This window comes from Delphinus delphis, chromosome 15 (assembly GCF_949987515.2).
Source record: "Delphinus delphis chromosome 15, mDelDel1.2, whole genome shotgun sequence".
NCBI lineage: Eukaryota > Metazoa > Chordata > Mammalia > Artiodactyla > Delphinidae > Delphinus > Delphinus delphis.
In genome coordinates this window covers 10676453-10703421 of record NC_082697.1, presented here as the reverse complement: position 1 = coordinate 10703421, position 26969 = coordinate 10676453, and the positions used below count along the sequence as shown (strand labels likewise).

The 26969-nt window shown below is 56.0% G+C and overlaps 2 protein-coding genes across 3 annotated transcripts in view; one reads left to right on the top strand and one right to left on the bottom strand.

Annotated features, from left to right (window-relative positions):
* The window catches only part of BCAS4 (breast carcinoma amplified sequence 4), a 60500-nt gene extending 34953 nt beyond the window's left edge, over positions 1-25547 (top strand). For both annotated transcript variants that reach the window (XM_060032671.2, XM_060032669.2), the window contains one exon: positions 24960-25547. In XM_060032671.2, coding sequence (XP_059888654.1) covers positions 24960-25082 — 123 coding nt within the window. In that variant the 3' untranslated portion in view covers positions 25083-25547. The remainder of the gene's footprint in view (positions 1-24959) is intronic.
* LOC132438522 (ferritin heavy chain-like) lies at positions 1587-24704 on the bottom strand. Its single transcript, XM_060032747.1, is given in 6 exon segments — positions 1587-1694; positions 16647-17300; positions 17303-17394; positions 20684-20716; positions 21293-21382; positions 24587-24704. Coding segments are annotated over 6 exon segments (1095 nt in total).
* Positions 25548-26969: the final 1422 nt, after the last annotated feature.

Genomic DNA, 26969 nt, shown 5'->3' with positions numbered 1-26969 from the left:
GCCAGCCCCTTCTGCCCTGCTGGCCTCATTTCTCCCTCCCTCCTCTTCCTCACTTTGCAGCTGTAGTGGGGAGGCCCAGGGAGGGTGTGCAGCGCCGGGGCTAGGGTCTCCCAACACACCAGGAGTGGGGCTGGGAAGCAGTCCGCCAGCCCCCCACCCCTCCCCAGCACCGGAGGCCCAGAGCCGCCCCTGCCCACGTGACTTGGTGCTGGCCGAGGCCTGGGCCGGCCGGGAATGCCAGCCTGAGTGTACCTCCTCGTCACGAGATCCCCCGCAAAGGCCAGGCCTTTGGCCTTTGACTTGAGCTGCCGAAGAAGCGCGCAGTCAGTGCCCAGACTGGGGTGAGAGCTGGCCTGGCACCCTGGGCCCTCTGCGCCCGGACGTAAAAATGTCCATGCTTCCATGCTTCAGTTTTAATGCTAACATACGTATTTTCATGGTACAAAGGTCCATATTTCCATGCTGTACTGCAAAGAAGTTTTCAACTATACTTTTACATTGATTTTAACTCAGAACTGCGCCTCTCTTTCGCTGCGGCATTTTTTCAGCTGTGTGACTGTGGGTAAGTCTCTTAGCCTCTGCAGGCCTCAGACAGCTTAACTGTCAGTTGGCTGACACGGGCTTGACCAAGAAAGGCTCTGCTTGCTAGAAAACTGGTTTCAATTTGCTGTGAGATGAAGAGGGCCTCCTCCACTAAAGCTGTGGGGAGTAAAAGACTCCAGAACTCTCAGACGGAGGGTTCTGAGCATTGGTGGGTCTGAAAAGCCAGCTTTGCCTTTAAATAACGGTTCAAGACAGACTGCCTAATCCCTCAGCGGTGAGCAGGTATCGGTAGTGGTGACAGAGCCAGCCCTGCAGCGCCAGGTGCTGTTCTCAACCCTCAATACCCCACGGGGGAGGTGCTATTTTTATCCCTATTTTACAGGTGAGGGAACTGAGGCACAGAGAGGTTTAGTAACTTGCCCAAGGCCACACAGCTGGGCATCAGGATATGAACCCACATTCCTAACTCTGTTGCCTTGGGAGAGAGCTGTGATCTCTTACTTCAGGAAGCATGTATCCAGCGGAAGAATAGAGGCAATGACCAAATCCTAAGAAAATTCAGTAGCTAGTCATTTCTAAAGAGGGCCCTGGCTTGCTCTGAGGGAACCAGGCATGGCCTCCGAGGAAGGGCCGTGTAGGCTGAGACCTGGATGGTGAGTGAGAACAGCCTGAAGTCAGAAGAAAGGGTGCACCCAGCAGTGGGGATGCAGGCACCGAGGCTCTGGGGTGGGACTGAGCTTGAGGAGCAGCGGGGAGTCCAGCATGGGGATTGAGCCGGGGGGGTGGAGTGTGGGAGACGAGGTTGGGGCCAGATTGGTTGGGCGGGGTCTCAGGCCACACAGGGGGACTGGACACTATTCTAAGGGCAATGGAAAGCCATGGAAGGGTTCGTAGCAGGGGAGGGACTTGGTAAATTTGCTTTGCTTGGGGAATTTCCAGGGCACGTTCTCTACCCTGAGCTAAGGCTGGCATTTAGGGTCAGCGATGTCTTGTTTAGACTTGACCATGAGAGCTGAGCAGGGTGCGTAGGTGCCCTTCAAGCCTCAGAGTTCAACGGTTAGGAGTGCGTTTCCTCGGCCTGGAAACATCTCATGCTGTGCCTTGAGATCACTGGAATCCTCGCCTTGCCGGGTCTCGGGGCCTTTGTCCAACTGGAAGAGAGAAAAGGTGCTCCAGTCAGGGCGCCCAGGTCTCCTGGCCATGTGTCTGGGTCCCAGAGACCCTGCCTGAGGAGGCAGCCCTGTCTCTGCACATAGAGGGCCCCTCTCATCTGGAGACGGTTTCAGACATATGTGGAAGCGAAAGTGAGATGGAGGTGGAGCCGTACGGGCCGCAGGCCTTGGAGGGGTGTGGAGACCATGTCAGGTGGCCCCATGTCCCCTCGGTCCGGGCCTGGTCATGGCCAAGTGGCTGCCACAGGTGTTCTGACCACGCCAGGCCCTCCGCTCGGGGCCCGCACCCAGGGGCACAGAAGAGCCGCGCTAAGTTGTTGTAGACCGCTGTTTGTTTTCCGCCGAGCCAAAACATCGTGTTGACGAGGTGTCATTTTTTCTTTTAATTAATTAATTAATTAATTTATTTTTTGGCTGCATGGGGTCTTCGTTGCTGCACATGGGCTTTCTCTAGTTGCGGCGAGCAGGGGCTACTCTTCGTTGCAGTGCGTGGGCTTCTCATCACGGTGGTTTCTCGTGTTGTGGAGCACGGGCTCTAGGCACACGGGCTTCAGTAGTTGCGGCACATGGGCTTCAGTAGTTGTGGCTCGCGGGCTCTAGAGCGCAGGCTCAGGAGCTGTGGCGCACGGGCTTAGTTGCTCCGCGGCATGTGGGATCTTCTGGGACCAGGGCTTGAACCCGTGTCCCCTGCATTGGCAGGCGGATTCTTAACCACTGTGCCACCAGGGAAGTCCCTCGAGGTGTCATTTTGATTAATTTTCCAATGGATAACAGTCAGGTGCTCTCCAAGGAAGGCTCTCTGGCTAATAGCAAAACCACTTGGGGCCAAGTCCTGACACCGCACAGAGCCAGGCTGCCGGGGTGGACTGTGGCCTTGGGCCTGCCCGGCTCACCCCGCACATACCCAGGGGGCGATCTGGTAACATAAATGAATGTGTCTGCCAGGTGTGAGACAGTAAGGAGCGGTGGGGACTGTGGCGAGTTGCAGAGCCCCTGCCTTACTTATAGGGGTGGAGATTTCCAGAAGCAGCCTTGCAGAAATGGGATCAAGAATGGCTAGATTTTTCTATTTTGGGGAGAAAGCTAGGCATGTGGAGTTTTATATGAATCTTCTAATGTCTAAAAGTCAGCAACTAATTTTTCTAAATGTTAAACATCTTGGGGAAGAAAAGTCTGTTGCGCCTGTGGGTCACACCCAGCACACTCCCCAGCTCTGGACTTCAGGCTGATGGCCTGTATCCCACAGGCCCCACGCCTTCAGAGGCATTTGGGACCAGGGAAGAGTGGAAAGCCCATGGCGTCTTCCTTCACTTTGCACCAGCCCCAGCAGGAGCCCTCAGCTTTTGGGAGCAGCATGACGAACACATCTACTATTGCTCCAACTATGGTGGTTGTATTGAGAGCATTCATGAAGGATTTTCGGTGCCTCGTCTCGACTACCCGTAACAACCTCAGAGGTAAATGATATCATTTGAGAAAGGGACCTGAGGCTCGGAGAGGGCCGTTCACTTGCCCAGGGTCACACAGCATAGGCAGCAGAGCCAGAATCTGATCCAGCTTAGACCTCGTTCAGTGTCTCTCCCCTTCTCTGTGATCTTCCCGAGTGCAGGACCCACAACCTAGAAGGTGGAGGTTGCAGCTGGAGGTCCTTGGACCCAGTCTGCCCCACCCACATACATTCTTTGGCCAGCTTGGCATATGTTTAATATGCATGTGTTTAATTTGAATTAGTTGCCAGCATTTAGAAAAGCGAAGTTCACAGAAGAATGTACACCTCTGGCTTTCGCTTGAAAAAGCAGAGGTCTCGGCCCCTGAGCAGTGTCCCTGCTGAGCCGCCATCTGGCCTAAGACACCCATTGTCATTACCTGCCTGTGGGCATTTGAGTCTCCTAGCCGGGCTGAGCATGCAGTAGGTGTTCAATAAATACTAGTCAATGGATGCTCTGAAGGCTTCCATGGCCCTTGGAAGCCCCCGTCCCCCAGATTTCTCCGGAGGTGGTCTCCAGGCCGTGGAGAGCTGAGATGAGTGCCCATGCCTGCCTCTCTCCGCAGCGGCTTGGGGCCGCGTCCTGGGCTTTCCTGGAGGTAGCAGAGGCTGTGGGCGGAGCTGTCCTGCCCAGGCTTGGCCTGTAGGAGTCGTCAGTGCCAGGCTCGGCGCCTCCTCCCCTCCCCGCTCCGTACCCGGACCCCCCCTTCCCCTCCCCTCCCCGCCCCACCCAGGGAAGGGGGAGGCTCTGTCTGGCTGGGGCCGCCTCCCCCTCCCTCTCCCTCTCCCTCTGCCCAATCCCCCTGGAGGGGTGACTCCCGGAAGGAGGCACAGCCTGGCCGGGGCTTTATCTCAGTGGTGGAGGCCTAGCAAGGCAGCAACACAAAGAAGGCAGAGGAGATTCCATGGCGCCTTCTCCCGGCCCTGCAGCGGCCTCTCCTTCTGCTTCTGCCCCCATCATCCCTTGCGGTAAAAATGCAACATGAGCAGATGGCAAATATTAACGCAACAATGGAGGCCGAGTGGTGCTGGGTCCCCAGCCCCCCTGCCAATCCCCCACCAGCCTGGCTCTCAGGGAGTCACTCAGCGCTCACACGTTAACAGATTTGTTTGACTCCAGATATCTGGTGGCACACGTGCAGGGGAGGGACAGAGGGCCCCTGGCAGGCTGGTTTGGGGGTCAGATTTTTTTTTAAGTGTTGCATTTTTGTTAAGATTTTGAGTGGGGAGGAAGTTCCTTACAACAAGGAGGAGTTTTTATTTTGGGGGGCACTGTTGAGGCCTACGTGGGAGCACCCCAACTTCTCTGTGGTTGGAGGGACACAGTGCACCATCTCCGAGCACCGCCACTGTCAGGGACGTCCCCCGTGAGCATCCTCAAGCCCAGTCCTGCCATCCCTGGATCTGGTGGACACTGCCTATGGCCTTTGCATACGCTGGTCCCCTGCTCCCTGCCTGGCAATGTTTATTCATTGTTCAAGGCTAAATTGAATGTTACCACCACTGGGAAGCCACCTGGATTCCCCCAGGCAACGTTCCTCTGGACTCCCCAACACCCTGTTCATTCCACTGTTGGCACAGCACCTCGGGGAGTCATCTGTGTTTTCACCTGTTGTTCCCCAAGACTAAGAGTTTCTCAAGGGTAAGGACTGTATTATCTTTGACTTACTAATAGTAGTTACGACAGTAACTGGCCAGCAGCCAGTTTTCTGGGCTCTTCTTTGGGTTGACACAAGCTAGTACTTTACCTGCCCTAGCTTGGTTCATCTTCATGCACACCTGTTACATAGGTACTGTCAACATTCCCACTTTACAGATGAAGAAACTGAGGCTCAGAGGAGTTAGAACATTTTAGCCAGGCATTGGCCCCATTTGATTTCAGAGCCCCGTATTCTTCATGCCCCAGGGGTCGACTTCGAACCCTGGAATCAGGTAGGGCCCTGAGTGAGGCCCAAGGGCTGTGTGGGGACGGTGGCCAATGGGAGAGGCAGGTGCCCTCCCCTCCAGCTGGGAACAAAGGCTCAGAGTGGCCTGACCGTGCTCTTTCTTAAGGAAGGGAGGTTGGGGATGCAGGTTTTTATGTGACATCAGTTGATTTTGAAAACTTGCCTGAGAGCCTCCAAGAAGTCTCCTCAGGGGGCCTGTTGCCTCACAGGCCTCCATCTATGTCTTGGCAAAGACCTACAGTAAATTGGTGTCTACTACAGAGTCTGGAGGGTCAATGCCCCTTTACCAAGGGAGGGAGAGAGGGGGCTGATATCACAGCAGCGGGGATGGGCCTGGAGAGCTACAGGCTGTGCTGAGCAGGCAGATGTGAGGGCTACAAGGGCCCAGGGCTGGCCACGAGCTCTCTTCTCGAAAGGGGCTGGTTCTCCCCAGAGGCAGTGCCGGCAGAGGCACTCGGTGGGGCCCTCTCCAAGTACTCTCCACGGGCATCCTTATTTTCTGAGGATTTGAAATTTCCTCAGTCTTCTGTGAAGTGTTGACAAATGCAGCTCCCAATACCCACTTTCTAAGCAGAGCATCACTCTCAAGATCACCCTTCCTAGAGCGATTCTGCCCTCCCAGGTCCCAATATCATGGCGCAGGCCTCTCCCCTTTCTCCCAGTGTGTAGACCAAACTCCTGCAGCACTTGGAGAGGGCGTAGTTGAGAGCATGGACTGGACTCAAACCAGGGCTTTGCACCCTCGGCGCTGTTGACATTTGGGACCAGACCATTCTCTGGGGTGGGGTCTGTCCTGTGCATTGTACGGTGTTTAGCAGCATCCCTGGTCTCCACCCACTAGATGCCGGTAGCACCATCCCCCTGGTTGCGACAATCAAAAAGGTGTCCAGGGCTTCCCTGGTGGCGCAGTGGTTGAGAGTCCGCCTGCCGATGCAGGGGACGCGGGTTCGTGCCCCGGTCCGGGAAGATCCCACATGCCGCGGAGCGGCTGGGCCCGTGAGCCATGGCCGCTGAGCCTGCGCGTCCGGAGCCTCTGCTCCGCAACGGGAGAGGCCACAACAGTGAGAGGCCCGCGTACCGGAAAAAAAAAAAAAAAAAAAAAGGTGTCCAGAAGTTGCCAAATGTGCCCTGGAGGCCCGGCTGCCCCGGGTTAAGCGTCACCGGCCCAGATGAATGACCGTCGTCAAAACCAGGCAGCAGCACGTGGGGCTGATCATAGCCCCCTCTTGGCTTTTGCTTGTGTTCTATGACTATGGAAAATTTCCGGAATAAAACATTTAAAAATAAATGAAACGGGCTTCCCTGGTGGCGCGGTGGTTGAGAGTCCGCCTGCTGATGCAGGGGACACGGGTTCGTGCCCCAGTCCGGGAAGATCCCACATGCCGTGGAGCGGCTGGGCCGGTGAGCCATGGCTGCTGAGCCTGCACGTCTGGAGCCTGTGCTCCACAATGGGAGAGGCCACAACAGTGAGAGGCCCGCATACCACAAAAAAAAAAAAAAAAAAAAAAAAAATAAATGAAACCATGGGCTCTGGAGCCCAGTGGCCCTGGGTTTGTACCTTGGCAGTGTTGCTTGCTAGCTCCGTGGCCTGGAGCAGGGTCCCCGCTTCCCCTCTGTGAAATGGGGCTCACAGGGGTTCAGGTTGAGGGTTTGGACGTGCGTGATTCCCTTTTTATTCGGTGAACTTCTGTCAGGCACCTACCGTGCCGTGGGCCCTGTTCCAGGTGCCGAGGCTTGTGGATCACAGAAGGAGGAGCCAGGTGCACGGAGAATGTCTACACAGCAATCGCCGTGCTTGAGGGCCCTGGGCCGACCTCGGTGCGCGTGACTCAGTCTCTGCTGGCTGCAGTGAGGTGGGCTGCCATCACTGGCCTCATCTTATAAAAGACAACTGAGGCAGGAAGAGGCAGAGTCACTTGCCCACTATGGGCTGGGGGAGGGAAGGGGAGCAGCCGGGATGCCCCCAGCTAACTGGCTCAGCGCCTGCATCTCCGAGCATTCCTCTGGGCACCAGAGGATGCAGAAGTGATGAGACTGGTCCCTGCCTGAGCTCTAGGTCACCCCAGAAAGTAAACACCCAGAGGCGGGCGTTGCAGCAGATAATTATGAGGTGGGCTGCATGCTTCTGACTCCTGTGCATGACAGAAAAGGGGATAAGAGTGGGACTTCCCCGGTGGTCCAATGGTTAAGACTCCGCACTTCCACTGCAGGGGACGCAGGTTCGATCCCTGGTTGGGGAACTAGGATCTTGCATGCCGCACAGTGCACACACACACACACACACACAAAAGTAAAAAGGGAGAAGAGAGGCCAGGAAAGGGCTGTGGCAGGGGACAGCATGGCCCAGTGCGTGGCACCAGCTTGGCACTGGGTCGCACGGCATTCCTGAGCGAGGCAGGGCCGCGCAGAGGACAGGCAGCTCCCGTCAGCGATTGCAGGTTCCGGGTGACGTGATGAGTGGAGGGAGGTGAGTCCCTCCTTAGTGCAGAAACCTGTGTGATGCCTGCAGCTGGAGTTGCGGCATCTGGAGAAAGTGTGATGATCCCTTTAATGCCTAAGGGGCCTGGGAAGTTCTTGAACTTGGCTCCATTCATGGTCAGCTTTCTGCTGGGAAAATAAACCACGTCTCATTAAGCAGTAAATTCATCCAGGTGCGTGTTCCAGCTGATACCATCACACCTTGTCACGTTGCCAGACGGAATGTCAAGACCAAAGTTCCCATTACTTGGAGGGTCCTAATAATTAACCTGGGAAATTTAGAGAGAGGGGAATCCTGGCTTTTACATGGAGTAAGAAGCCAGAGCAGGGAGGTGGTTGCTTCAGGGCCGGACATCACTGAGCACCGCTTGGGAGGTGCCCGTGGTTACCTGGGTTGGGGATCTCAGCATTGTGGCCCTGTCACTGCCCCTTCCCCTCCCGTGTCTGGCAGCTCTTTGCTGGCCTGGACCTGGTTCCGGAGGCCATGGACAGTGCCCCCAGGAGTGTGTGTGTGTGGGGGGTGTGGGCAGGAGGGGCTCAGATGGCAGCAGTCATTGCTGGGAGAGAACTCAGAGGCCACAGGCCAGGGGGCTGCTCGCAGGGCTGGTTGCCAGCATATTCGTGCCCGGTGTGGCCCCCCGTAATCTGTCACTGGCCAGCAGGCATTATTGAGCATCTGCGGCGAGCCTGGCCACCTGACTGAGGATGAGCCGTGCCTCTGAGGGGTTGAGAGATGTTCTGGATAATCTTTGAGGCTCCTTGGACTGGCTTCCACAATTGTGATTCACTTTAAATGTTCATGTTTCGAAGCTGAATGCATTTAATACTAAAAACGCAGTGTTACAAAACTGTACACTTGGGCTGTTCACAAGCTAATGACATCGTTTAAAAGAATTCAGGGGGCCGTAATAATAATGAAATTACCCAGCGTTCATTGAGCACTTACTGTTTTCTAAGCACTTTGGGTTATTTGGGCAAAACACCCTATGAGGTAGAAACTATTATTAGCCCTGTTTCCAGATGAGAAAAATGAGGCACAGAGAGGTTAAGTGACCTGGCCAAGGTAACACAGCTAGACAGAGGGACCACTGCCGTTTACTGTGCTGGAGGAAGGGATCCTCCTCTCAGCACTGGCAGCCCCACGCAGGGCTTTGGAGGGGATGTTAAGAGTGCAAATCCAAGGTCCTCTGTGACCCCTGTCCGCACGCCCACCCTCATTCCCACAAGCAGCTTGAGCGCAGCACTTCGGCGGGAATGGCCAGGCGGTGGGAAGCCGCTGAGGCTTGGCCCCTCGGCCCCCGGAGGCCCCAGAAAGTGAGCTCGGCCTCCACCCCAACGCCTGTTTCTGGTTCTCTTGAGAGCCTGCGGGGCGGGAGTTGGGTGGACAGCGTGGCCCGGCCTGCAGGGTATTGCCCTGGCTTCTCTCCCTCCGTACCTTGGGCTTTTGCTCCTGGAGGCCTAGAGAGATCTTGTGCTTGGAGGACAGCCCCGCCCATCCCCCTCTGTACTGCGCACATACCGGCCTCTTCCTCCCCCTACGGTCCCCTTAAGTCCTTCTTGGCTGCTCGAGGAGCTGCCACGTGTGCAATCCCAGCCCTTTACCCTTTCCTTCCCCAGCCCTTGGGCCGGGCTTAACTCCTTTGATGCCAAATCTGCACCCACCACCCCTCTTTTCATTCATGTACTCATTCATTCATTCACTCAACAAACACTTGTCATCTACCATCTATACGAGCCCGGTGCTGTTTCAGATCCTCGGAACCCAGGGAGGACAGAGAATGTTCCCGCTCTCCAGCAGCCGATAGTCTAGTGTAATATATAAAGTGTCCCGGGGAGAAAGAAAGGTGAAGGAGGGCAGGGAGAGGTGGGTCTGGGGGCAGGAGGTGGTCAGGGAAGGCTTCACTGAGAAGGTAACATGGAGCACAGCGGAGGAGGTGGCTGGCGCCCTGGGGGAGGTGGGGAGGGGGCTGTACAGGTGTCTTGGGCTGGAAGGGGAGCGGTGAGGCCTGGTGGGCGGCGTGTTGGAGCTGGAGGTGCAGGTCGGGGTGGGGTGGGGAGTGGATGGAGCAGGGCGTGGGGCCCGTGCAAGGACTCGGCCCTGGAGGGTTTTGAAATGTGGAGGAAGATGCTGGCAGTGCAAGGGTGGAGGTTGGGTGGTTGCAGCTGCTGGGATGGTCCAGAGGGAGATAGATGCTGGTGGCCTGGGCTAGGGACCAGGGTGGAGGTAGGGAAACGCGTGTGTGTCTTTAATTGAAATTCTTTACTGAGGCAATTATAGATTCACAGGCAGCTATAAGAAATAATACAGAGACAGCGGCCTCGTACGCTTGGCCCGGTTTTCCCCAATGGTAACATTTTGCAAAACCGTGGTACAACGTCACAACCCTGATGTCAACCTGGTTACGATGTGTTGCTCATGCTGGGATGTCCCCAGTTTTACCTGGACTCACTTGTGTGCGTTTTAAGTTCTGTACAGTTGTATCCATTCTGTACAGTTTTATTTTATTTAGGCTCCTGTCTCCTGACTCTGGACTGTCCCAACCCCACAGGGATTTCTCAGGTCCTCTTATGACTACCTTGACCCTTCTTCCCTCAGCCCTCGCCCAACCCCTGGCAGCCACGAATCTGTCCTCCATGTATAAAATTTCGCTGTTTCCAAAATGTTCTATAAATGGAATCATACAGCCTGTAACCTTTAGGGATTGGCTTTTCTCACTCAGCGTAATTCCCCGGAGATTCATCCAAGTTGCCTTGTGAATCGAGTCCGTCTGGATGCCTTTGCAGGTGGAGCCGGGGTTGGAGTGTGGGGTTCAGGGCTGGAGGTATCCAGCATGGAGCCCGAGGCCTTAGCTCTGAGGCTGAATGGGATCACCCGGGGAGGCGGAGTGAGCACTTACCGATTAAGCGTCTGCTGTGTACCAGGTGCTGTTCTAGGCGCAGGGGATGCAGCCATGCCTGAGAGATGGGAAGAGGTACCTGCGGGGGCCGCCAGGCTGATGCGGGGCTGGAGGCCTGGGCTGGGTGGGATGGGCGGGGGGCACCTCAGGATCTCTCTCCCTCTTTTCTCGCTTTGCAGCCAGGGAAGGTGGGGACCCCGATGAGGCCAAGAGCTCCTCCCTGGGGTGGAGGATGCAGACGAGAGGTTTCCAGGAGTCCCGAGTAAAGTGAGAAAAGAGCAAAGTGTTGCCCCTCAGGCCAGATGGAGTCCATTCAACAGAGACTGACCTGTCTTCTGAGACGGCCTTTGTCCTTTCAGAATATTGTTATTTCTTTGACACAGGGATGGGGTTTAAGGCGGGGTGAGGGTGGGGAGTCTTTCAGTGTCCCTGCGTGCACACTGACAGGGTTCGGGGCCGGAGAAGCCCTGAACCCGTGGACCGACTCCCCAGCTCCCAACACAGTCCGCTCCCACACCCTGGTCCCCACCGCTGCCGCTGCCTCCTGGCTGCCTCACTTTTCTGTCAGGGCTACTCATCGCTTCCCTCTCCTTTCCTCTCTTATTTCCTCATTTTTCCCTCTCTCCTCCATCTTTTCCTCCTCCTTTTCATCCATTTTCCCTCTTTCTGAATCCCACCCCCCTTATCTGGTTTCCACATCTCTATCGATTTCAGTTCTCTCTCTTTTATATTTTTCTCTCTTGGGTTTTGTTTGTTGGTCGTTTGTTTCTGCCTCTACCTCCCTTTGTCTGTGTCTCCTTTTCCTGCTCTAATTACCTTCATCTCTGTTTCCACCAGGCTCTCTCTGTCTCTCCCTCTTTTCCTTTCTCTCGCTCTCAAACGTTATTTCCCAGACTTTGGAAACCACCCCTTTCCACGCTCAGGGGGCCCAATGGATGAAACGTCCTGGTCCGACCAGGACAGCGCATGAGGTGAGTTCCTGTGAAGGGGCTTCGTGAAATCAGTGCCCGGGCCCCTGGGGCTGCAGAGATGGGATTGGTGCAGTGACGGTAACCGTCCAAGGCTCATGGGCCACCCGGTGGCAAAGGACGGGCTGGGGCTGAGACCAGGCTGGAGCTCTGAGGGCACCGGAGTCTGAGTCAAGGGTGGATTGGGAAGGGCTCCTGAGGCCACCCAGATGCCTGGAGTGGGAGAGAAGGGGCCCAGGTGACAGTCCGGGCGTTGCCTCAGAAGCAGGTCCCTGCGGTCCTGGGTGAAGAGTCTTTCTGGGCAGGGGCGAGAGGTGGGCCCGTGGGCGGCTCCTGAACGCCTGCTGGTCCCGGTGGACGCCTCTGTTTTTGCCCTGTTGGCTTGTTTATTTAATGGAGAACAGCTGCCCGTGTTTGGGATCCCGACAGAAGGGTCGATTGTGTCTGTTTGCTTTCTGCCTCCCAGAGCTAATCGGTGCTATTTCTAACATCCTTTTGTGGAGTCAACCACCTTCGAGGTCAGCCAACGAAACCTTGAGGATTCTCTTGATAATCAGCACCAGAGTGAGAAATGTACGGCTCTGGTGTGACAGTCGCCGGCTGCTGGGCCCTGGCCAGCTGTTGGTTGGGCTCGCGGACGTCAACGTGGAGAATCTCCGTGTGACGGGGAGGCCGCCCGGCAGAGTGTGCCACTGGGCATGGGCAGCTGGTGTGTTGTCCTGGCCTGGAAGAGGGTCTGCCTCTCCCTGCTCTAAGCCAAGAGTATGACAGTCCCAGCCCCAGCCAAAGCCATCCACTGATGTCCCCCCAAACTCTGCCGTTGATCCTGCGGCCACCCTTTGCCCCATGATGTTTTCTTAGCCAGGAGCGCTGGCTCCGCGCTGTGCACGGAGCCGATCCCGAGTGACCTTTCTGAGGATGGAGAACACCATTCCCTGTTTGGAATCCACCTCTGTCACCACGACCCGCTACAGAATTGGCGGGTGCAGAGCAAAATGAGAATCTGGGGCCCCTTTGTCAGAACTTACTAAGAATTTCAAGACGGTAACAGCAGAGCGTCAGACCAAGCCATGAGGCCGGCCCTGCCCGTCACTTGCAAGCGTCATGCTTTGAGTGGATCTTAAGCTTGCTGCGTCTTAGTCTCCACATCTGTAAAATGGGATTTACAGTCTTATCCTCTGCATAGGATTGTCATGAACAGTGACTGAGATAATGTAAGGTTTAGCTGCCATTATTATTATTATTATCAGTGACATTAGTATTATTATTTAATAGCTCATTATCTGTGTTGTTCCCTTCAGTGCTGCACATACGCTGCCGTGGATGAGTTTTATTTTCTTATTTATTATTATTATTTTTTAAATATTTATTTATTTCATCGCATGGGATCTTAGTTGTGGCTCCAGGGCTCCTTTGTTGCAGCACGGGGGCTCCTTTGTTGTGGCACGTGGGCTCATTAGTTGCGGCTCATGGAATGCATGCAGGATCTAGTTCCCTGACCAGGGATCCAACCCAGGCCCCCTGCATTGGGAGCGTGGAGTCTTATCCACTGCACCGCCAGAGAAGTCCCTATTTATTTATTTTTAAATGACCTTTTATTTTGAATAATTTTAGATGTGCAGAAAACTTGTAAAGACCGTACTACTGAGGGCTTCCGTGCCCCCCTTACCCCGTCTCCCATATCCTGTCATCTCGCGTCACCTGGAGAGCTGTCAAGACCAAGACCGCACATTGGTCCAGTACTGTTCACTGAACACCAGGCTTTGGATGTTACCGGATTTTTCTTCCTCGTCTGTGGTCTGTTCCAGGCTCCCGTCCAGGGCAGTGCATTGCTTTTACTGCGTGCTTTATTGATTTATTTAGGCCACGCCACATGGCGTGCGGGATCGTAGCTCCCTGACCAGGGATCGAACCTGCGCCCCTGCAGTGGAAGCGCAGAGTTCTAACCACTGGACCGCCAGGGAAGTCCCCTGTGTGCTTTTTATTTATTTATCTATTTTTAATGATTTTTTATTTAGGCTGCATCGGGTCTCTGTCGCGGCACACGGGATCTTCGCTGCGGCGTGCATGCGGGATCCAGTTCCCCGACCAGGGATCGAACCCGGGCCCCCTGCATTGGGAGCACAGAGTCTCACCCACTGGACCACCAGGGAAGCCCCTACGTGTGCTCTATTTTTAATGTGGGTCACAGACCTGGCCAGGGTGGGGTCACCAGCCTTGAGCCACCCCGAGACTCCAGAATGGGTCCGACCGGGAGTCCTCAGCCGGAGACGTGATTTTCATCGTTGGTCTCAGGCTCCGGGGCCCCGACTTGGCGAAAGGCCAACCCCCAGGCCCTTCCTGCTCTGCCCGGGGTGGTGAGAAGATTCATCCGTTTCCCGTTGCCTGAGTGTCTCCTGTGCACCAGGCTCCAGCTGCTGCTGGGGCCCTGGCCCTAACGACTGGCTTGATGCCCGTCCCGATGGAGCTCGGCCTGGTGGGGAGCCGGGTGGTAACCGAGGAGAGAGGTAAACAGGCTAGGCTCCACAGTGCTGCCGTGAAGGAGGGAAGGTGACACAGATGAAACTGGGCCTCCCTTAGGAGAGTCTGAAGGAAGGAAGGAACCAGCAGAGGAAGACCTTGTGGAAAGGCCTTGAGGGGACAGCGGGTGCCAAGGTCTCCCGTCACGCAGACCCTGGTGAGATCCAGGAGCAGAAAGAAGGCCCCAGGCTGGAGGGCTGTGAGTGATGGCAGGTGACGGACGGAGTTTAGAGAATCAGGCTGGATCATGTGGGTCTGGGGTCAGATCCCCCCAGCTCCAAGGTGGCAGACAGCTAGCAGACAGGTGGCCACAGCGAGACCGCACGGGCGAGAGCACGCAGCTCCTGGAAGGAGGGGCCGCTGCTCAGTGCCGGTTGCCCATCACTCTTCAGTGGCCCAGAGCTTGAGATTTTTTTAAAGGGAAGCTTGAAATCCTTTTTTTAAAGAGAAATGGCATTTCGTTCAAAAGTATGAGAACACCAACAACCAAACAGACAACAGTCCTAGTAAACTTAGCCCAGTGGAAGCCAAGCAGGACACGCCTGAGGACTGCTTATGCGTTGGGGACCACGGTGGCAGGGCCTGAAGGCCTCGTGGAGGAGTTGGATTTTATTCTAACTACAGTGCGGGACTTACTGGAGGATCAGACTTGTTTTTTACGACGGCCCCTCAGGCTGCCACGTGGAGAATGAGTTGAGGGCAAGAGCAGCGGCTGGGAGACGGGGTGGCAGTGGCGAGGGGGAGAGGGATTGGGGAAGAATTAGCAGAGGGGGTTGAGGATGGGCTGGATGTGTCGTGGGAAGTTGGGTGGCCCCCAGCTTGCCGGTTTGGGCAACCTGACTGAGGTTCCGGTTAGTGGGTGGACCCACAGTGAGTCAACTGACCCCTGAAAGCCTCAGTTTGCTCGTCTGTAAAGAGCCTTTGTGATCTTCAGATTTGAGTCTCTGGAATGTAGCAGGTGCCCAATATACATATAAGGCCATGGTAATTAGACAGTTACACTCAGTGGCCAGGTGGTGAGAAGCAAAGCCCAGGTCAGACACCTCCCTCCTCCAGGAGATGGTGCTGGGAGGGCAGAGGGCCCAGGGCGGTGGCCAGAGGGGCAAGGTTGGAGAGATCAGACTCCGGGTCAGAGACCTAGTTCTGGAGGGGTCTGTGCCATGACTCCGCCTACCTGGTGTCCTGTCTTTCCTCCTAGACCCCATATGAGTTTGAATTCAGTAGCCAGTATCTTGGCAGAACTTCTGGGGCTCCTTCTCTGCTGGTTTCCGTGTTAAAGCTTTTCGTCCAGCTAAAAGCCGAATCCACGGGGACCTGGAAGCCGTCTAGGGCTGCTGCCGGGGTCAGCACCGCCTCTAACAAGATTACACTAGCTTGTCCCTGCTGCTGGGGTCCCCCTGGGTAGGGGCTGCCCCATCTGGGAGCCCCCAGCCCTGTTCCTGTCGCCAGGGCTGCAGCAGCCTCCCGCTGCCACCAGCAGCCGAGGTGACCGGGACGGCAGAGGCAGGGGCAGGAGGGCAGCTCCTGTGCAGCCACCATGAGGCCGGCCAGCCCAGCCCTCTCGGCAGGAGCGGACACGCAGGGCTGCTTAAGAGAAATGGGAGGGGCTCTGCTCCCAGCTGTCAGGGTGGAAGCCTGGGGGCCCTGGAGCAGACACAGACGTTGCAGGCAGGACGGGCAGGCGTGGTCTGAGGCGCAGAGAGCCTGTGAGGGGGGCCGAGGAGGGAGGCCAGGACCCGCGGTGAGGGCCGTGTGGGCTGGCTGAGGTGGGGGCCGGTGCCAGGAGCTCAGAGGAGCCCGCTTGACTCTGTGTGACCCTGGGCACGCGGCCTACGCTGTTCCCTCCGAGCCAGCTTTCCCCTCCACAAAACGGCCCCATTGCCATACCTGCCTCCTGGGCCCTGGAGTGCACTGGAGGGGACCTCGGGTATAGGGCAGCAGCCGCTGGTCTCGGCAGCGGCCCAGGCGGGCCGTCCCCACCCCAGGGGGCCTGGGCCATGGATGGGAAGCATCCAGCTCCTCGACAGCCCCACGGTGACGTGAGCTTGGAGCCGCTGCCGGCTCAGATGCCCGCGGGGCGCGGCAGGTGCTGCGGACAAGTGAGTCAGGCCTGGCGGGGACGGTGGCAAGCCTGACAGCACATGCCCAGTGGAGAGGGGCCAGCTGGACGCACCCCGCAGGAATATGGGCCCAGTGCGGCCAGGTAGCTACATTGTTCAAGAGAAACAGGAACTTGATTTTTAATTTAATTTTATTTATTTATTTTTTTGTGATACGCGGGCCTCTCAATGCTGTGGCCTCTCCCGTTGCGGAGCACAGGCTCCGGACGCGCAGGCTCAGCGGCCATGGCTCACGGGCCCAGCCGCTCCGCGGCATGAGGGATCTTCCCGGACCGGGGCACGAACCCGTGTCCCCTGTATCGGCAGGTGGACTCTCAACCACTGCGCCACCAGGGAAGCCCTTGATGTTTATTTGAACCATCCTGGTTCTTCCATGTTGGCAGGCAACTCTTTTTTTTTTTTTTTTTTCCTGGGTACCAAATTACTTTATTTGAAGGAATGGTACTAAGGAAAGGACTTGTAGGTGTTTTGGTACAACTTACAGAAAAGGTAAAGGTAACCCAGACATGCATGCACTGGCTTGGGGACCAGGGAGGCCACCCCTGTGGCCTCGGGAAGCCAGCCTAAGGCTTGGCTCTCATCATCACTATTTCCCAGGGTGTGCTTGTCTAAGAGATACTGTGCTGTGCCAGGTTCGGGGGCCCCCATCGTGCGCAAGTTGGTTACCTGGTCACCCAGTTCTTTAATGGATTTCACCTGCTCATTCAGATAATGCGTCTCAATGAAGTCACTCCAATGGGGGTCATTTTTCTCCGTGGCCAGTTGGTGCAGTTCCAGTAGTGACTGAGTCACACTTTTTTCCAAGTGTAGTGCACATTCCATTGCATTCAGCCCGTTCTCCCAGTCCTCACGGTCTGGCTTCCTGATATCCTGAAGGAAGATTCGGCCACCCCGGTGGTGCTGCAGCTTCATCAGTTTCTCAGCCTGTTCCCTCTCCTCACAAGATTGGTGAAGAAAGTATTTGGCAAAGTTCTTCAAAGCCACACCATGGCGGTGAAAATAGTACCACACAGACAGGTAGACGTAGGAGGCGTAGAGCTCCAGGTCGATCTGGCGGCTGATGGCGGCCTCCGAGCCCTGGTGGTAGTTCTGGCGCACCTGCGAGGGGGACGCGGTCGTCGTGGCGGGCGGCCGAGGTGAAGCAGTGGCGGGGACCTTGGGGCTGTCGGAGGGCGCTGTGAGGTGGTGGCGAGGGCTGGCTCTGAGCGGCCAGCCGGAGCCGGGGACGAGCGCCAGGTTCCGTCCAAGCGCTTTTGAAGCAGGACTCAGGTAACTCATTTTGAAATTTGCATAAGCCCATCCAGTCATGCCTGCGGGCCAGACGCTCCCCAAAGGCCGCCCGTTTGTGATCTCTGAATAGACTAAAGGGGGCGCTCCCGAGGGTCCCAAGGTTGGCAAGCAGACGCTGGAGGGACATCCCAGGTCCTGGGCGAGAGCTCAGCCCCCAGCCCCACTCAGCCCCAGGGCCACCTGTGTCCTGGCTCAGTGCTGGGGCAGGGTGGGCCTGGGTTTGAATTCAGCTCTGCCAGTTCCCAGTTGGGTGATCTTGGGCAAGTGTCTCTCTGAGCCTCAGTTTCCCCTTCTGGAAAATGGGAGTAGGGACACCTGCCTCTCTCAGCGGCTGTGGGCACGAATGGGCCGGGAGCCTGCAGGGCCCACCAAGGGGCTGGGCACTCAGGAAGTTCTCACTACTCAGTCACTGTGGTTGAAGTGAGAGAGGCCGGGGGCTTGGTCTGTGCTGATGGACGGAGATGTTTTTTCTCTGTCTGCTTCCCTCCACGCCGCTCCCACCCAATAGAATCTTTTATTTTAGAATTAGAGACAAGTTGCTGTGATAATACAGAGAGTTCCCATACGTCCCTCACGCAGTTTTCTGTATTGTGAACATCTTGTTTTACTGTGGTACGTTGTCACAGCTAAAGGACCCACGTCGATACACGGCTATTAACTAACCTCCGCGGTTTATTCAGATTGCACTAGTTTTTCCCTAATGTCCTTTTCTGTTCCCTATTATATTCAGTCGTCACGTCTCCTTAGCCACCTCTGGTTTATGACGGCTTCTCAGACTCTCCTTGTTTTTGATGACCTTGACAGTTCTGAGGATTATTGGTTAGGTATGTTGTACACTGTCCCTCAATTAGAGCTGATCTGATGTTTTTCTCGTGGTTAGACTGGGGTGATGGGTTTGGGGGAGGAAGACCACAGAGGTGAAGTACCTTCTCATCACATCAGATCTAGGGGACATGCTGTCAGCGTGACGTAGCTCTGATGATGTTAACCATGACCCTCTGGCCGAGGCAGTGTTTGCCAGGTGTCTCCACCAGGCTGTCACTCCCGCCTCCACCCCCTCCCCCCTGCCCTACTTTGTGGAAGCAAGTCACCGCGCGGCGCCCCCTCAAGGGCAGTGGAGCTCCTGCAGGGGGCAATGCATGCGTCAGTTATTTGGAACTCCATTTTACCTTTTGGAACTATTGCGAGATCTACAAGTTTTCACTTTTTTGGTGATCGTTCCATTTCATCATACAAACAACCTGGGCTGAGTCCTGGCTCCACCCATTTACTACCTGTGCCACCTTGGGCAACTTGCTATGAACTGGAGTGATGGTGAGAGTAATGGCACGTGTCCATCAGGCTGTGTTCGGCGGCATAACAGAAACCTGACTGAAGTGGTTTAACCAAATAGGGTTTATGTTTTTCCCTCATGGGACAAGAAGTCCTGAGTGGCCAGTTGATTCTCCTGGCTACTGCCCTACCATCCTTAGCCGGTGGCTTTTGTCCTCATGGTCCCAAGGTGGGTACAGCACCTCCAGCATCACTGCTGTGCCCCAGGCAGGACTCCATGAAGTCGACGGTATTGTCCTCATTTTACAGAAAGGAAAGTGAGGCTCAAGGGGAAGAGAAACCTCTGCCTCGAAGGAGTGCTGGAGGGTTAGAGACAATGTGTGCAACTTGGGCCACAGGAAGTGTAGTTGTTGTTTTCCCAGTAGGATGGGCCTCTCCCAAGTCCCCTGGGGCTGGAGGTGCCTGGTAACCTGGGGGATGAGGGTGAGTCTCTGGCTACCTGAGCTTCCACCCGTGGTCAGCCTGAGGCCTCAGCCTCCCAGAGGATGACCCACACTTTGGAACCTCAGAACCTGGCCCACACGTGGGACAGCGGTGTGGCCTTTCTTTTGAGGTGGAGGATGCTTAGCCAGGACAGGCTGGAGTTGCAGTGATGACCCAAGAGCAGCCAACCAAATAATACTCCGGCCTGGGGACAGTCAGCAAGGTGGGCCTGGGCCTAAATCCTGCAGCCTGTGTCTGGTGACCTATCACTTAGTGCCCACTTGCATGGGAGATACAGAGATGGGTTTGTCATTCCTGTTCTATTTAGGAAGATAGATTTAATTCTGGGGCAAACTGAAAAAAACAAGTCTGGCCTGCCCCCATCTTTGTAAATAAAGTTTTATTGGCACGCAGCCATGCCATTACTTTCCACGTTGCCTGTGGCTGCTTTGGTGCTGGGAGGGCAGAGCTGAGTAGCTGTGACAGAGACTGTGGGGCTTGCAAATGTTTACCATCTGGCCCTTTGCAGAACAAGTGTGCTGACCCTGGCCTGAACAGAAAGCAGTCCAGGGAGATTGGGATTGACATATATACACTAATATGTATAAAGTAGATAACTAATAAGATCCTGCTGTATAAAAATAAATAAGTAAAATTTAAAAAAAAAAAGAGAAAGCAGCCCAGGATCGGGAAGATGCAGCTGGGGCTTCCCAGAGGGAGATACGAGGCGGGCTAGGACTCACGAGGAGCCGTGCGGGATTTCTGGGGGCAGGAGTGGGCAGATGGCACAGGCCCTGAGGTGGGTGGGCAGACAGTGATCCGACTGGGGGGCTTCAGAGGAGAGACCCTGAAGCCAGGCTGGCCCGAGGCTCCCCCTTGCCACGTGCTTCAACAGCCCTCTGGGGGCTTTGTCAGGAAAGGAGCTGCTTGGTGGTGCAGACAGCCCAGAGGGCCAACCCCGAGGCACCCACCACCGGAAGCGGCAGGTTCCAGAAAGGTGACGTGGCCCCGTGGGCCCTGGGGCCCACAGGGGAGCACCCGTAGCTCCTCTGCCCAGCCACCGGGAGCTTCCAGATCATCTGATTTTCCAAGAGTAGCTAGCTGGCAGTCTGGTTTTCCTGAGAAATCTGCTGACTTTTTACATGTTTGCAGTTAATTCCAGTTTTTAAAAACCATGCAGCCGACCAAGCACACACATGCATCTGGTGTGTGGGCTGCAGGTTTGGGAACTCGGGGGTCTGGGGTGGAAGTGAGGAAGATGTGGGAGGCTGTGTAGACCTAGGAGAGCATGCCAGGCCCAGCGCCCCAGCTCCAGAGACCCTCCTCCAGCTGGGAGCTCGGGCTGATGGGGGCATGGGGGACTGGGAGGGAGGGCAGCGGAGCCCTGGACCTGTGGTGTCAGGTTTCTGTGCCTCCCATCCTGTCCCGCTGGTGGAACCTTCTCGCCTGCAGGCGAGAGTGGGAGCCTGGAGCAAGCGCCAGAGAGTTGGGCAGTCCTCCTAGCTTACCTGGCCGCCACTGGAGCAGAATCTCAGTACCAGCTGCAGGTGAGGGGGGAGAGGGGGAGCTCTCTGAAGTCCCTTCTGAGATTCTCCAGGATTTGGGCTCGAGGCAGGAGCCCAGTAGGGCGATGGGCGGGGGCTGGACCTGGAGCCAGAGAGGCCTGAGTGGACCCCGGCTCTGTGGTTCCCTGGCCCCTGTGACCTCTGAGATGGGGACAACTCCTCCTGTTGCAGGTCATCCTGGGTGTGAGAGGGCTGGGTTTCCTTGGCGTCCGGGGTGCCTGCGACTGGGGCCTGGCCTCTGGTGTGTGGTCCTGCTTTACCCTGACAGCATCTGGGGCCTCGGGCTGCTTTTAGCCTCACACGCCGGCCCTTATCTGCCGATTCCGCCGCTGGTTTCCAAGCGCTCGTCCGCACTACTGTGGATTTACTCTTTGCTTTAGGCAGGAGGCTTGGTTGCAGGTGACAACAGCCCAGGTCACCTTGGCTTAAGCAAAGAAGAGAATCCCGTGGTCTCAAGAACAGGACAGGTCCCAAGGTGACACTAACCCCGGGCAAAATTCGATTCAGGTGCTCAAATGATACTGTCAGGACTCTGTTGCTTCCCCTCCCAACTCGGCTTCCTTGTGTTGGCTTCACTCTCAGGCAGGCCCCTCAGTGTGTCAGAAGTGACTGCCAGGTTCACGGGTGCGTCCTCACTGGGACCTGGGAAGGGGGGACGGGGGCAGGAAGCAGCCCTGTCCCAAGAGCCAGAGTCCCAAGGCTGATTCTCATTGGGTGAGCTGGGGTCACCTGCTCACTCCTGGACCAATCACGGCCCAGGTGGGTCAGACCTCCTCTCACTCATCCTTCAGCTGTGGAGGTGGGCAGAGCAGCTCCGCTGGGGAGCTGGCAGCAGTGATTCCACAAGACGGCCAAGATGCTGATACCAGAATGGGACGTGGAGGCTGCACAGGCCGAGATAACATCCCACGCCCTTCCCATGCCCACCCGCTCTCCAAGAGCAGCATTTGGGGCTGAAGTGGCTACTTTCGGAGCCCCCTGGCTCAGCTCAGGGCCCCCCTTCCTGGCTGACTGCAGGCCCAGATCTCCAATGAGCTGTGAGTCACTTTCCCACAGATTTTCCACGTGCCCCAAGATGTTGGCAGGGGCTTGGTCCAGGGCCAGCATAGAGCTGCACCAGCCTCTCTGCGGCCTTCCTCGCCACCTTCCCGGCTGGGGGCCCCTTTGAAAAGGAGCAAGCTCGTTTGGAATGGCTCATTCTCCTGGGCCCCTGTGGGGTCCTGGCGAGCACGCGTAGCTGCTGTCTAATAACCACAGTGCCGCCTGGCTGGGCGCTGGCACAAGGCTCACCTCTCCCTGCGTCCCCCTTCTCCTTGCTTTCTGAGTGCGGGAAGGACGTTTCCACTCCATCACCAGCAAAGACGCCACCACTGCTTGCATTAGATCTCGCTGGAACTCAAGATACGATTATATCCAAAGCTGCTAAGGAGTCTCTTAGGATTACTTCTCCTTGGTTCCTTCGTAATTATATTGATTTTCTCCTTTTTCGGAAGGCTGTCTCCTTCAGGGAGGAGGCAGAAGCCCCATCCCTGTTGGAAGAACCATTTGACAAAGAACAGGGAGTCCAGAGGCCCAGGATCTCCAGGAGAGGGACACTGGCTCTGGCCCGGCCTGGCCACTCACCCTTGGGGCCCGTGAGGCCTTGCCTGGGTCCTGAGATCAGGAGAGAAAGGAACCTGTCTTTTCAGGATCACCAATGTGCTTTGGCCCCCAAGCCTTGTGTCAGGACAAGGGAGCTGGTCTTTGAACTGTCATTACTTGAATCTTGCATTTTCTAGATACTACAACGGCCAGTTCTCAGGAGGAACTGGGTGAGGATATTCTAAAACGATGGCTTATCCACAGACTGCATCCCTCAGGCTGTGAGATGCATCTTGGGGCTCGTTTCCCCGTTGTGCTTTGGTCACAGCGCTGTCAGAGGACTCAAGTCCAGCCCACAGGGGTGGGTGGCAGCCCCGGGAAGGTGCTGGGAGAAGGGGGGACAAACGCGTCCCAAGTATCCCCCAAGCGGGCTGAGCCGAGTGGCTGACCCGGGGCCGACTGGTTCAATGTTCCCTGTGCCCTTTTGGGAGGCAGACCCTTGGCCAAGGTGAATTGTTCGTCCTGGCCTTCCAGATGTGCGTGGAGACTCAGGGAGGTAAGCGGTCCCCAGGCACCTGAGGGCCCGAGTGTGGTCCACCTTATCTGAAGCCCTTTTGTGGTTTCCTTCTGCAGCAGAGAGAGGGCTGGGGGGTGCGGTAGCTCAGGGCTTCGGGGCTCAGACATTAGAATCTGTTCACTCTCACCCCAAATCCAGCCACTCTCACCTTGAAGGGATGCCTACCTGCAACAGCTTCCACTCTGGTCCCGTTTCCCCTACAGTCTAGTCTCTGCTCTTTCTAAAACACTTATCTCACACACACACACACACACACACACTCTCTCTCTCTCTCTCTCTCTCTCTCTCTCTCTCTCTCTCTCTCTCTCTCTCTCTCTCTCCCCTCTCCCTCCCTCCCTCCCTCCCTCTCTCCCTCTCTCCCTCTCTCCCTGTCCCTGGTCTCTTAGGATAAAGTTCTTAGCTCAGCCTCCAGGAGCCCACATCATCCGGCCCTGCTTTGCAGCAGCATCCCTGTCTACACTCTGACCCGGCCTGACTCCAGACTGAGCTGCCTCAGTGCCCGCGGCCCACCACACCACTCCGCACTGTGCACAGGGTGTCCACAGCCTGGACCACCGCACCTCCGGCTACCCCTCCACGCAGCCCCTCCGGCCGGGGGTTGGGGTCCTAGGTGCTCAGCCTCTGAATACCTCCTGATCCCTCCGGGATGAGATGGGCCTCCTCTGGGTTCCAGGGGCCTTGGTGCTTCAGCGCATGCTGGTGGTGTTTTCCTGTTGGTTCCTTTGTCTCCAGATAGAGAGGGAGGCCCCTGATGGCTGCGGATGCGTCTACTTCACAGCTGTGCCCTCGGCCGGCCCTGGGCATTCAATGAGGTAGTGGTTGAGTGGACAGATACTCGGACAGGTGGGAGGTGGGTAAGGCACCTCCCGGCGTGTAGTCTCCCCCGACCACCCACGAAAGGGGGGATGGTCACGGTGTCACCGTGGGGAAGAAGCATGGGGGTGGGTAAGTACAAACCCAGTGCAGCGCAGAGCTCGTGGACGGGCTGGGCTTTGGGGGAGCGGTTATTAACTACGGGCTGGAGCCACACACCTGTGCGCTGGCACCTGTGACTGCAGCTGAAGGCTGGGGCAGAGCTTGCTCTGGGCTGAGCGGGCAGAGGTGGCCAGGAGACCAAACAGTAGACGGAGCTGCGGGGGGAGGGCGGAAGGGTGGTGAGAGGGACCCCAGGTGGAGACGTGCAGAGCCCTCCTCCCTCTGCACCCCTGGAGCCCCACACTCCTGCCCATCTCCCAGCTGTTCCGCCCCGGAGCCTAGCAGACCCTCCCTCCTCTGAGCAGGTCACAGTTATTGGGATCGGCCCTGGCTCTACGTGAGAATCACCTGAGAGCTTTGAAATACCCCGATGCCCAGGCCACACCCCAGACCAACGACATCAGACTCTGGGGGCGGAGCCTGGGCATAAGCATTCCATAAGTCTCCCAGGAGGTTCCCTGTGCAGTCACATTTGAGAAGCACTGTTTGAGGCCATCCTCTGTAAAACTGGTTTGACCTTGAGATGCCTGGGTAACCCGCAGGGTTACTAGAGCTTGAGGAGGGTTGCTTGATGCAAAATCTCCCCTCCCTAACCTCCCTGCAGCAAAAATCCACACCAGAAATAAGTAAGCACTTCTTAAAATGGTTCAATTAAAACAAACAAAGTAACACATGCGTGTGGCCCAGCCTTCGGGCAGCACAGATGGGCGCACATTCAAAGAAGCATCGGCCCGACCCCAGCTTTCCCAGGGCCTGGCCCACGGTGCTGTCTCGGCTCGAGGCCCTTCCTGGCACGCGGTGGCACGAGGTACACCTGGCTTTCTCAGTCATCCCTCCTCAGAGCCCGGTTCTCTCTAATGCTGCGGAGGGCCCCGTGGACACGGACAGCCCTGCCGACCTAGCTCCCCACCACGTTCCAAATGGGCCGGCTTTGGCTGCCACAGGCAGTGTCACCAAAGAATCATGGAGTCTTTGGTCAACTGGGCTATTCTCCCTGCAGGATGAACTCCTGCAAGTGGAGTTCTTGGGTCTCAGAACAAGTGGCTTCACGAGGCTGATGGGGCACCTGGTTTTCTGTCATTCCAGAAGCTGTGGACGCCGGCGGCCCCGACCTTCGAGCTGCCCGCGTTGTACAGAACCGAGGACTATTTTCCTGTGGACGCCGGGGAGGCAACGCGCCGAGCCCCCAGCTGCCAAAGGCGTCTGTGAGCCCTGCGGTCCTGCCGTCAGGGACATCGGGAAGTGAAATCTGTGTGCCGCGCAGATTGTTCGTTTTGTTTTGTTTTGTTTTGTTTTGTTTTATTGTTGTGGATGCGTTTTCTGAATTTTCCCCCTTGCTTCACATGGGCCCACAGGGTTTGGAGAAGCATTTAGAACCCACAGGTGGGCAGTGCCTCAGAGATGAGCTGGAGAAGGCCTTCTCCACCGGCGTTTGTCCTGCCTGGTGTTCTGGACAAGGTGGTCACCCAGGGGGATGGGCTGTGGGGCCTTGGATTTCCCTTTGCCTTGGAAGGGCTGTGCACAGAGGTTGTGAGGGGCTCGCGCGGTGCCCCCAGGGTGCGTGGCTCCAGGTCCATACGTGTCGGCCGGTTTGTGTGAACCCCAGTGCCCACTGGCCCTGTGAACCGTCTGAATAAACGTGTCCAGGTCGCCTGGATGTAAATGTTTCCCTGATGGGTGCTCCTGCCGCCGGCTCAAGCCTGATGCTCAGAATCTGCTTATGATGAAGCCCCTCGCCTGAGGGGAGGGTGCAACTGGCCTTCAGATTCCCAGCAGAATGCAGAGATCATTCAGATTCCCTGGAGTCCTCCAAGGTGTGTTTGCTTTAATTTCTTCTCATGTAGATGAGTTTCCTGCTATTGTTCTGAAATGTTGGATTCCTCACTTTGGTGATGGATATTTCTAGTTTCTGGAATCCCTCCCAGAGCCAAGAACACACACACACAGACACACACACACACACAGACACACACACACACACACACACACACACACACACACACACACACACACCCCTGTATTGCAGACCAGCATTTGAATTTCAAGGAAATCTGACATCATGAATCTAGTGAGATAGTGGTAGCAAAGCAAAAAAAAGAGTTGAGTCTTGCCAATTTTAGAACAATTTTTTTAAATTTTATTTATTTTTGGCTGCTTTGGGTCTTCGTTGCTGCCCACGGGCTTTCTCTAGTTGCGGTGAGCGGGTGCTACTCTTCGTTGCGGTGCAGGGGCTTCTCATTGCGGTGGCTTCTCTTGTTGCAGAGCACGGCCTCTAGGCGTGTGGGCCTCAGTAGTTGTGGCACGCGGGCTCAGTAGTTGTGGCTCGTGGGCTCTAGAGCGCAGGCTCAGTAGTTGTGGCGCATGGGCTTAGTTGCTACACGGCATGTGGGATCTTCCCGGACCAGGGCTCGAACCCATGTCTCCTGCATTAGCAGGAGGATTCTTTTTTTTTTATAAGCAAATCACTTGGCTTTTCTTTTTTTTTTTATTTTATTTATTTTATTTTTGGCTGTGTTGTGTCTTCGTTGCTGCACGTGGGCTTTTCTCTGGATGTGGCGAGCAGAGGCTACTCTTCATTGTGGTGCATAGGTTTCTCATTGTGATGGCTTCTCTTGTTGCAGAGCACGGGCTCTAGCCGTGCGGGCTTCAGTAGCCGTGGCACACAGGCTCAGTAGTTGTGGCTCGCGGGCTCTAGAGCACAGGCTCAGTAGCTGTGGCGCACGGGCTTAGTTGCTCCGCAGCATGTGGGATCTTCCCGGACCAGGGCTCGAATCCGTGTCTCCTGCATTGGCGGGCGGATTCTTAACCACTGCGCCACCAGGGCAGTTCCTTAGGACAATTTTTTGAACTAAAAGATATAAGTGAACCCCTTGTTTCAAGTACAGCCAGCGTTTTGCGGAGATAATTGTTGTAAAGTAAACATAATTCTTTATTTAAAAATGTCAAGACGTTATTTTAAATTATTGAAGTAAAGTTTACAGGCGGAAAGGTGCACCTAAGTGTATGGGTCACTGAATTTTCACACACTGAACACATCTGCTTAACCCTCACCCTGATCTAGAAACACACAAGCATGATCAGCACCCAGAAGCCCCC